General features: G+C 37.7%; 1 protein-coding gene and 1 pseudogene across 1 annotated transcript; both read right to left on the bottom strand.

Annotated features, from left to right (window-relative positions):
- Nucleotides 1–668: 668 nt before the first annotated feature.
- On the bottom strand, nt 669–5,986 carry LOC111388174 (annotated as a pseudogene).
- A 178-nt stretch (nt 5,987–6,164) lies between these two features.
- LOC111388173 lies at nt 6,165–6,776 on the bottom strand. Its single transcript, XM_023012856.1, has 2 exons — nt 6,676–6,776; nt 6,165–6,501 (listed from the first exon to the last, which is right to left on the bottom strand). The coding sequence occupies exons 1-2, from the start codon at nt 6,774–6,776 to the stop codon at nt 6,165–6,167; spliced, it is 438 nt and encodes a 145-aa protein (XP_022868624.1).
- Between the last annotated feature and the right edge of the window lie 4,818 nt (nt 6,777–11,594).

Here is an 11,594-nt window from a genome sequence, read left to right as displayed (position 1 = left end):
ATAGTATAAATAGGAGAATATTTTTTCATTGTAAAAAACCTTTGAACTTTTGACTTTTGAATTAATATTATAGAGAGAGAAATTTCTTCTTTCAATTTATTGTTCTTCTTGAATAATCTTCGAACTTATCAAGATTCGACTTCTTGTGGTGTTCTATCAATCAGATTGTGGGTTCTTCTAATTGTAATCAAGGGGTTTTAGGTTCTTCGCTAATATAGGGTTTCTTGGTTCAATTCTTAGGGTTCGAGATCTAAAACCGGGTTAGTATTGGCGTTCTTGGGTTCCGCATCAATCTCGTTGTGGGTTTCGTAGTTTCCATTGCTACGGGATTCGCATCAATGAGAATAGCATTTTCAAAGATAAAGCATTTCCAACATATTAAAATAAAGCATTTCCAACATATTAAAATAATAACACTTACCTTATCAGCTTTCATACTGAATACAATTTTCTCATCTCGCAAACAGTCCACAAACTTCTTTCCACCTGTAGTTGACTGGTAAAGAGCTTCCTCGAAGAGAATGACACCAGAAATACTCCATACCAGGAATTAACCACAATTTCCATGGTAGCACAGATCACCTAAAAACTAATAAATTAATCTCGGAAGAGAAAATGAAGAAACACACTCTTCCATGTGTATTGAAATCAAAATTACTTGCCTTTTTCAAGGTTGCAATAATAATAATAATCTCCATCATTTAGAAGGATACAAAAAATGCAAATTTTACTCTTCACAACTACAATTGAGGAAACTCACCAATGGCCGGTAGCTAAGAAATGTAGATCCTTATTGGTTAGTCAATTCTCGAATAATGCATGGAAGTTTGCCTCCGTGATTGAATCAAGCCAACTCCAGCTGAAAATGCTATATCGTGGAAGACGTAAATTTTTTGAAGCATATCCATAGTCCAAACCCTTGTAAGAATTGGATAAGCCAATTGGAAAGCAAAGGACAGCACACCCCAGTGTCGAAATGGATTGTGCATGTGAAATATTTCCTAGTGTAGTCTGGACAATAATGTCTTGACTAGGACAGATCTCATTAATGTTGCCGGGAAGATCAATAGTATAACGTTCATGTTTTGTCAATTGTTGGGTTTTTGATACCCAATAAATCCCGAGATATGATGTTAACGTGGGTTAATATTATTTCATAGGCATAGGCCGATGAATGAAATAAGTCCAAAAACCAAGTCCATGCGCTACACCCGGCCCAATTGTATTCCTTATGGATGGCTTGAATCTTGGCCCGTTTACCCCTTTAATGGCCCAACATAAAGCCTAACCCTAGAGTATATATTTGGCTATAACCCTAGCCACTTTGATATGATGATTGTGTGATTTTGAGAGAAGAAACTAGAGAATCCCGGCTGCCCCCCTTTGTGTGAGAAAAAAGGTGTCCAGAACGCTGGTATAACGTGTGCAATTGGTGGTTCTTTCATAGTATACCTTTGTGGTGTCTTCTCTTAGCCTTTGTGGCGATAAATCATCATCCTTTCTTGTCCTACGTGGGTAAGATTGAATAGCAACCAAGGTGAATCAATTGGTTGTGGTTTGGAGCCGTTTGGATTGGTTGTTGATAGAGAAAGGTACGTTGGACTGAGCCTGGAAAACCACCGTTTGAAGATCTTTTGAGAGAGCTTCCGCAACATCAATCCTAGTGTGTCTGCAAGTTCACAAGACTTAAAACATGGTAGAACAATGCCCATTCCAACAAAATTACTGTGATGGATCTTTTGAAAGCTTTTAGCAATCACTGCTTTGATTCCCTGTTATAAGGTAAATATAACTATATCACCATCAGAGATGGTTTCTTCAATGATGAAGAAAAAGATGAATAAGAGGAAAGAAAAACTACTAACATAAGAAGTCATAACATAGACTCACCAGTAACATTATGCCCTTCACAGCCAATCTCGAGAGCTTCTGCTTTCGTATTCTGTTCCAGCCAAGACAATAGTGTCCACTCCAGCAGATTTATATCTCTGATAGTTGCATATTGGTGAAAAAGTGTTCGAATTACACAGGAACTTGGAGTATTAGGTGAAGGAATTGATAGAAACTGATACTAATGGAAAAAAAAAACACTTCAAAGAAGATGAATTTGACCAAGAAATATGACATCAAACAAAAGTTCTTTCAAAAAGGCAGAATAAAAAACCATAAAAAAAGTTCATGAAAATTACCATTGCACCATCAAACATAGAGAGCTTCTCTCTAGTGGGAATATGTAGTGGCTTGAGGCCAACTTTCTCATTCAATAACTTGTTCACAAGGTGAATATTTACAAAAGTTCCCCTTGGCATACCACTTTCTAATATAGCAGCAACATCTAATTCATCCAATTCTCCATAATTTCCTATGCATGTTGTGAAACCATTACCCACAATATGGAAGCCTTGTTCCAAATACTTTAGTAGCCCACTACATTGCAAAACATACATATTCACATATGCATGTAAAAACAAATGTTCGGATTTTAAGGTATGAATAATGTTCACGAAATATTTCTTTCCACTTAATATTACCGCAAGTTTACGGTTCATTAACAAGTAATAAAGTAGAATGTTAAGTTCCAATTATCATCCCACAGAGATCGGGTAGTTTAATTCAAACTATCTTGGCCTTAACCGAAACAAATTCTTCATAATAGAAATTTATTCTTTGAAAGAAACCCTAATTAGTAAAACCCTAATTTCTAAAAACCCTAATTAATCAAACTTGATGATTGGAATGAACTCAATGTGCAAAACAATATTTTAATGAATTAAAATGCAAATTAAATGTTTAGAACGCAAATTGGTTGTATTTAATGAAAATTAAAAGCACTAAGATCACGAATTCCCATGTAATGATCAATCTTAAACCTAATTTCACAAAATGACAACACGATTGAATTATTGACGAATCAATGCTCCTAAATCTATTCAACACTCTCTCGAGAGATGTTGAACCTATCCTTATACACCACCGGCCTATATCTCTATGACAAATGCATATATAAGAATGCATGTAGTTTGATGAACATTTAAAGATTCACGCAAAGCATTGGGATATATCTCTATTTCCTATTGGACCCTACGACGATTTATATTGTGTCTAATTTATTTCTCTTCTCTCGAACAGATAAAATAAACCACGAAGCATTACATAATTATGTGCACTTAATTATGGACGAAAATTATTGTATATAAATCATTCAAATATTCAATACATGTTTATTGTCAAATTGAAAACTAGAAATTAAAGAAATTACATCATATGGTACATCGATCTCCTAGTGCATGAAAACCTAGCCTATCATCGAGAAAATTACTAAGTACATGATAAATTGAAGAAAAAGCATCACCAGGTTATGAATTTGCTTGAAATCTTGATGATCTTCGTGTAAATCCTTATTACTTTGGTTCAAAATCCTCTCCAAGATGTGTTTTCTTGCCTCCCAATACATTCTTCCCCGAAATATGATGGCTCTAGGTTTTTATATCGTGTCTTAATCGAGTTCCAAAAGAATTATATCGAAAATAGGAAACTACAGATTCGGTCCCTGATTTATGCTTTTGCGACCGCATAGGCTTAACCTATGCGGTCGCATAGGCTAACAAAAATTGGCCCTTTAATGTTCGGGAGGTTCCTATGCGATCGCATAAGTATAACCTATGCGACAGAATAGGTTCCCCTTTTTTTAACGTTGATTTTTGTCCTTAAACATTATTTTTCACATTCTTGGCCTCGTTTCTTCCTTCTTTTCATTCCCTTTATCAATGTTAACCTCCAATTAGTACTTGGCTTGATCTAATCTTTGATTTTTCCTTTGGTTCATCTTTTGGATATTTGCATGTTGGTTCCTGAACTTTCATTTTGTTTCGTTTTGGTCCTTTCGCTTCTTTTTCTCGTGAATTCCACCATGTCCATCACTATATTCTACAATCAAACAATTGAACGAATTTAAGCAACAATTTAAATATTTATCTCATGATTTAGTCATGTTTGTGCATTAAATAAGTGCACAAAAAACGCACTTATCAAATCCCCCAAACTTGAACTGTTGTTTGTCCTCCAACAAAATAGTGACTTAACTCAAAAACACACATGGGTCAATAACCTGCCATGTCTCAGGATTGGACTAAGTCTTTTGCTTCAAGAAAATCGATTAATGCATGAATGAAATCAACCTTTACTTGTTGAATACATACTTGACGTGTGTATGTGAAGTCATGCCAACATATCAAGCTCATGATTGGTTAAATCCCGACCCCAAAATGGTCAAATATATCCTTACTTTGCTCGAGAGATACACAACCCCCCCAAACTTATTCTTTTCACTTACTTATCCCGGGGTTGTGTTTTAAAGTTAAAGGAATAGGTGACTCTAGTCCTTACCCTCTCTTTGTTTGGATTGATCTCACCATCATAGGTTCGCATGTCAACAAGTAAAGGCTCTCCTAGATTTGATTGCTTCAATACTCGAGATAAAACTAAATTACTTGTCTCGCCTTGAAGGTGTGATTTTTATCAACTGAATGTCCAAGGCCTTTATTCATACCATCATATTCTGTATTATTGTAGTTTTTTTATGTCGTCTTCTCATTTGCTTTCTATATAACCCCTGTAACGAGCTTTAGGCTAGTGATTCCCAAACCAGCTGGCTTTAGGGCACCAGTTTTTAAATCCTTGCAGCTTATTCACTCAAGTTATAAAGGCTCGATCGGATGAGTTTTTATTGACCTCTTCCCCTCTTGCTTTCTATATGACCACTGTAACGAGTTTTGGGTCGGTTTCTCCCAAATCAGTTGGCTTTAGGGCACCAGATTTCGAGATATCCGCGAAGGCTTACTTGCTCGAGTCATAAAGACTTGGAAAGGTGTCTTATTTTCGTAACCTAAAATTATGCCCCCTTTTTGTTTTTTCTATACATTTGGTCTCTAGAATCAACCCCCAATTTAAAATCTTCTCCTAGTTTTCATCTAACTTGTCTAGGCAATGCATACAACGTAATTCATGCACAGAGCCCCCACCTATCTCAATGTTCCACTATAATTGTTAAATCGTCTCCAAACTATTCATTAAGGCAATTTAGTTTATGGATCTACATTACTTTATGACTTAATCTAATCGAGGTCTTCTAGTTTTTCCTGTTTTACTCAAACCCAATCACTCACCGGACAAGTATGGCATAAGTAGCGTGCATATGGAATGTCAAGTACTACCTCAACAAGTATCAGTTAATCAAATTCTGCACCATATTCTCAGTTCCCCTGTAATTGTTAAACTGTCTTGAAACTATTCATTAAGGCAATTTGGTTTATGGGTCTACATTTCATTATGGCTTAATCTAATCGAGATCTTCTGGTTTTTCCTGCTTTATTCAAACCCAATCATTCACCTGCATGTATGGCATGAGTGGCGTGCATATAGAATGTCAAGTACTACCTCAACAAGTATCAGTTAATCAAATTTTGTACCATATTCTCAGTTCCTAACATATACTTATTTCAATAATCACATCATTGCTAGCAAGGCTATCAAACCCACACAGGCATGCAATGAACTTAATACAGCATATTGATCCAACAATCACTCATTAGGCACACAATATGCAAACAGTAACAAAGTATTGATGGAATGTGATCATTTCTAAAAGGATTACATTACCTGCCGATAATTTAGTTTCCAAAATGTGTCACGTTCAAAATATGCCACCACCCCCCAAACTTATACAGTACATTATCCTCAATGTGAAAAATAAAAGTGTGAAAAAGCATAATTTGAAGGAAAAGTGCACAATAAAAATAGCAAAATGAGTTAAATAAAACTCCCCTGATTACTGTGGTGGTGGTGACTGATAGCTAGGTCCTACGGTGCCATCGCCAGGTAGATGTGGGAAATGAGCCAAGATCTACCTCAGTAGATCCGACTGCTGGACTTGCTCTGATTGCATGGCTCTCATCATGCTACTCTGTGCTTTGATTTCGCCCTCCATGTTATGAATTCGGTCCCAAGTGTTGTTCACTCTTATCTACATTCCATCTACTCTATCCACATATATACTCAGTCGTTCATTCATAGTTTCCATCTCTCGCCTAGCTGATCAGGCCTCCTGATATGCAGTCTACACCATGGTTTGAGTGGTACTGATATCACGTCGAGCTGTCTGCATGTCAGTGGTCAAAGCCCTTAGAGCTTCCAGGGAGAAGCTTGAGCCTCGAGTTATATAATAGGACTTTCTGCCCCACTTCAAACTCTCGTTTCTGAATGTGTAGATCATGCCACTTTTTGATGCGTTCTTTAATAAGCTTCGAGTTTTCATATGCTTTCATTCTGAATTCATCTAACTCATTGAGCTGTAATAAACGCTTTTCACAGGTGGCCTTCATATCCATGTTCAACTGTTTCATAGCCCAATATGCCCGGTGTTCTATTTTCAATGGAAAGTGGCACGCTTTTCCAAAAACTAGGCAAAATGGAGATATGCCTATCGGTATCTTGAATGCTATCCTATATGTCCACAATGTATCGTCCAAATTTTTAGACCAGTCCTTTCGGGAAGAATTCACTGTGACATCTAATATTCTGTTCAGTTATCGATTGGACACTTCGACTTACCTGCAAGTTTATTAAAAATACAGGGATGCTACATGGTGTTTAACCCCATATTTACTCAATAATTACTTGAATTGGTGATTGCAAAAGTGTTTGTCCTCGTCACTGATTATTGTTCGCGATGTGCCATATCTGGTAAAGATGTATTTCTTCAAGAACCCAATTACCATTTTTGCGTCGTTCGTTGGCAATCACATTCTTCTATCCATTTTGACACATAATCAACTGCTACCAGGATGTGCTGATTTGAAAACAATGGGAGAAACGGTCCCATAAAATTGATTCCCCAGATGTCAAATATCTCGACCTCCAATGTTGTTAAGTGGCATCTCATTCCTTCTTGAGATGTTCCCAGTGCGTTGACATCTATCACACCTCTTAACAAACTCAAAGGCATCTCTGAACAACGTAGGCCAATAGAATCCTGATTGTAAGATCTTAGTGGCAATTTTTGAAGCTCCCAGGTGTCCCGCATAGGCAGATGAATAGCAATATTCAATAATTTTAGGTACTTCATCTTCAGGTATACTACACCTTCTCACAATTTGATTGGCCCCTTGCCTATGGGGAATATAATCTTTCCAAAAATAATATTTTAGTTCGGCAAAGAACTTTTTCTTCTGGTGACTCGAGTAATCTGGAGGTGGGATTGACTTAGCTAAATAAATGATGATATCTGCATACCATGGGGATTCTTCTGCACTGAACATCTGCTCATCTGGAAAAATTTCACTAGTTTCCACCGACGCTTCTGGTTCTTCTTGTTCTAATCTCAATAGGTGATCTGCTACTACATTTTCAATGCCCGTCTTATCCCTAATTTCAATGTCACAATTTTCCAGCAGTAATACCCAACAGATTAATCTCGGCTTAGCATCCTTCTTTGTCTTTAGATACTTTAATGCAGCATGATCTGTGTAGACTATGACCTTAGACCCTACGAGATATGATCTGAATTTGTCAAAGGCATAGACCACCACCAAGAGCTCCTTCCCAGTAGTTGCTTAGTTGATCTGGGCATCATTCAATGTTCGACTTGCAATAGATTACATGAAAGATCTTGTTCTTTCGCTGTCCCAGTAATGCACCTACGGCATGATCACTGGCATCACACGTTAACTCAAAAGACAACTCCCATTCAGGTACTACAATTACCAGTGTTGACGTGAATTTCTCCTTCAAAGTATTGAAAGCTGTCAGACATTCCTCATTGAATTCAAAGGGCACGTCTTTCATTAACAGGTTGCAGAGAAGCTTGGTGACTTTTGAAAAATCCTTTATAAATCTCCCGTAAAATCCAACATGTCCCAAGAAGCTGCGAACCCCTTTCACTGATGTTGGTGGCGGTAACTTCTCAATAACCTGATCTTTGCTTTGTTCACCTCAATCCCTTTTGCTGAGACCCGATGCCCAAGTACGATCCCTTCTTACACCATGAAGTGGCATTTTTCCCAGTTTAATGCTAAATTGGTTTTCCTGCATCTTTGTAATACCAAATTCAAGTGTTCCAAACACTCTTCAAACGAAGACCAGAAGATCGAGAAGTCGTCCATAAATATCTTTATAAATTTCTCTACCATGTCTGAGAAAATCGCTATCATACAACGTTGAAAAGTTTCAGGGGCGTTGCAAAGGCTGAAGGCATCTTGCGGTATGAGAAAGTACCGTAAGGGCACGTGAATGTAGTTTTCTCTTGATCATCTAGTGTCACTGGTATCTGATTGTAACATGAATACCCGTCGAGGAAGCAATGGCCTGCTAATCTCTCCAGCATTCGGTCTATAAACGGAAGGAAAAAGTGATCTTTCCTTGTTACTGTATTGAGTTTACGGTAATCAATGCAAACCCTTCATCCTCTGACTGATCTGGTCGGTATCAGCTCATTCTTCTCATTGAGCACTACCGTTATTCCTCCTTTCTTTAGCACCACCTGAACTAGGCTAGTACATGCACTGTCTAATATCGGATAGATGATTGCAACATCTAAAAGTTTGAATACCTCTACACTAACAACTTCCTTCATGTTTGGGTTCAATCTTCGCTGACTTTTTATGGTTGGCCAGAAATTCTCTTCCATGAGAATCTTATGCATGCATAGTGAAGGGTTGATCCCTTTGATATCTACTATGGTCTGTCCAATTGCTATCTTATTCTCCCTGAGTACTCTAAGTAGTTTCTCTTCTTCCACTTCATTGACTGTGTTCGAGATGATCACTGGAAGTGTACTCAACTCTTCCAAGTATGCATATCTGAGATGAGGCGGTAACTGCTTGAGTTCTAATTTTGGCAGCTGCTGAATGGACGATAGTGGTTTTGTGGGTCGTATCAAAAGCTCCTTAAAATTTCTTTTGCGTGTATACAGTGGGTTAGTGTCCAAAAATCTTGCACATGTTTCCATCTCCATTGAATTAGACTGCGTTGACTGCGAATGTGCAATGTAAGCTTCGTATGCATCGATGCGTTGTGTAGCAAAAACGAGTCTTGGATCACCTTATCAATCATGTCGATCTGGAAGCAGCTATCTGTCTCTTTAGGTAGTTTCATTGCCTCAAAGACATTAAACGAGATTTGCTCTTCTCCCAGTCTCAATATCAACTACCCATGTTGAACATCGATTAAGGCTCTTCCTGTTGCAAAAAATGGTCTGCCCAATATGAATGGAATGTCCTTGTCTTCTTCCATGTTCAAAATTAGGAAAAATGCAGGGAATATAAAATTTTCCACCTTGACAAGCACATCTTCAATTCTTCCCGTGGGATGTGTCAATGACGTGTCAGCCAGCTGCAATGTTACAATAGTCGCCTTAGCCTCTCCCAAGCCAAGTTTCCTGAAAACACATAGAGGCATTAAATTAATATTTGCACCAAGATCACACAAAGCTTTATCAAAATGAACTTCACCAATTGTGCAAGGGACCGTAAAACTCCCTGGATCTTTCAATTTTGGTGGGAGCTTTGCCTGAGTTCTAGCGCTGCATTCCTATATTAGCATTACTGTTTCATGATCTCTTAGCTTGCGTTTGTTTGATAGTATGTCCTTCAAGAACTTTGTGTAGCCAAGCATTTGGAATAGTGCATCGGCGAGTGGGATGTTGATGTGGAGTTTCTTAAAAACTTCAAGAAATTTCTTGTATTGTTGCTCCAACTTCTGCTTTTTTAGCCTCTATGGAAAAGGTATGGGAGGCTCATGAGTGTTAACGGTTGCTTTACACTGTGTTTTCTTTGGTTTTTCAACTGGGGTGGATTCCTCTATCTGCTCATCATGCTCTACTGGTTCTATCATTGGAGATTCTGTTTCTCGATGTACGCCTGACCTTTTTACATGGATTTCTGGTAGCTGCTTTCCACTTTGAGTTGTAATTGCCTTAGTATGCTCTATCGGAGTTATTTCTGTGTTACTCGGTAAGCTACATGTGCTCTACCAGTCAAAGCAACTACCCTCTGTCCCATTTGAGTCTCTAAATTTTTGGGTGCTGCATTCTGGTCTTAAAGGGTGGCTTCGATTTTCCTCATGAATTGGTTGTTAGCTTCCATATATTGATTAGTCTTCTCCATGAATTTACCAAACATCTCTTTCAATTGAGGCTTTTTCTCTGGCTACTGATATTGACCCTGTGGTTTATTCTAGTTTTTATTGCTCCAAGAGAAAATTGGGTGCTTTTCCAACTTGAATTGTATGTTCCCCATATGTGTTATTTTGCTACCGCTGTCCCCATTGAGAAAAATCTGTCTGCTCTACTCCTTGTACTAAGATTGGACATTCTGCTGTTACATGTTCGGTTCCACATTCTTCACAATTGACCTTCTTCGACTGTGCTGCTGTAACTGATTGTGTCGTGTTCTCTACCTTGTGAAATAAAGAATCAATTTTTGCTGACAAGGTGGAATAAACATCTACTTCATAAACCCTTGGTGTCTTCTTCTGAACTACTCATTTCGATGTCCACATAGCTGACGTGGTAGCCATAGTCTCGAAAAGTTTCAGTGCCTTATCAATTGTCTTTGTGGATAGCAATCCATTAGAAGATGAATTAACCATGCTTTTGAAGGCTGGGAGTAATCCCGCATAGAAGTATTGGACCTGAAGTCCTTTGTTAATTCCATGGTGTGGACACTTTCGCAGCATATTCTTGAACCTATTCCAGACTTCATCAAAATTTTTCGAGTCACCTTGGCGAAAAACAGAGATGTCATGCTTGAGCTTTGCAATCTTAGCAGGTGGGAAGAACTTAGTGCAGAATTTCTGGACTAGATCATTCTATGTGGTGATGCTTGCCATTGGTTGCGAATCTAGCCATTCAATTGTCTTGTCACGCAGTGTATGTGGGAACAACCTTAATTTTATTGCATCGTCTAAGATTTCTTGATATCTAAAGTGTTGGTACATCTCCAGAAAACAAGAAATATGCGTATGTGGATTCTCTTCAATCCTTCCATAGAATTGATGACCGCTTTGAAATAATTGTATCACATTAGTCTTCAGTTGGAAATTCGACCATCCAAACGGTGGATATACGATGCTTGACTGGCTTTGAATTATCTGAGGGGTCATGAAATCTTCCACGAGCATATTTCCTTCATCCGCTGTCCCTTCTTCATTGCTCTAAAAATTGGATTATTCTACACGTTAATCATTTGTTGCTGTACCTTTCTATTTTCTCACTGCCTTTGATGTAGAGTTCGTTCGATTTCTGGATCAGTTGGGATCAATTATCCTTCAGCTGACCTTAATATGCAAATCAAAAATGAAATTGAATAAAATTAAATAAAACACAACAAAATAACAGAAAATGCAAAGATGAATGTTCAAATTATTACCAATATAAATAAAATTAAACCAACGGTGTAAAAAACTTGTTCACGAAATATTTCTTTCAACTTAATATTACCGCAAGTGTACAATTCGTTAACAAGTAATAAAGTAGAATGTCAAGTTTCAAATATCATCCCACAGAGATTGAGCAGTTTAATTCTAACTATCTTGGCCTT

Source organism: Olea europaea, unplaced genomic scaffold (assembly GCF_002742605.1).
Source record: "Olea europaea var. sylvestris unplaced genomic scaffold, O_europaea_v1 scaffold4636, whole genome shotgun sequence".
Lineage (NCBI taxonomy): Eukaryota > Viridiplantae > Streptophyta > Magnoliopsida > Lamiales > Oleaceae > Olea > Olea europaea.
The sequence above is the reverse complement of the archived record's forward strand: the minus strand, read 5'-3'. Positions and strand labels throughout refer to the sequence as shown.

What these genes read in the sequence shown, in the direction of transcription:
- LOC111388173 (XM_023012856.1), bottom strand. Translation starts at nt 6,776, where the DNA reads ATGGTAATTGGGTTCTTGAAGAAATACATCTTTACCAGATATGGCACA. An exon ending in TTTTGCAATCACCAATTCAA is followed by an intron (nt 6,502 to 6,675) that starts GTAATTATTGAG and finishes GTGGACATATAG; the next exon opens with GATAGCATTCAAGATACCGA.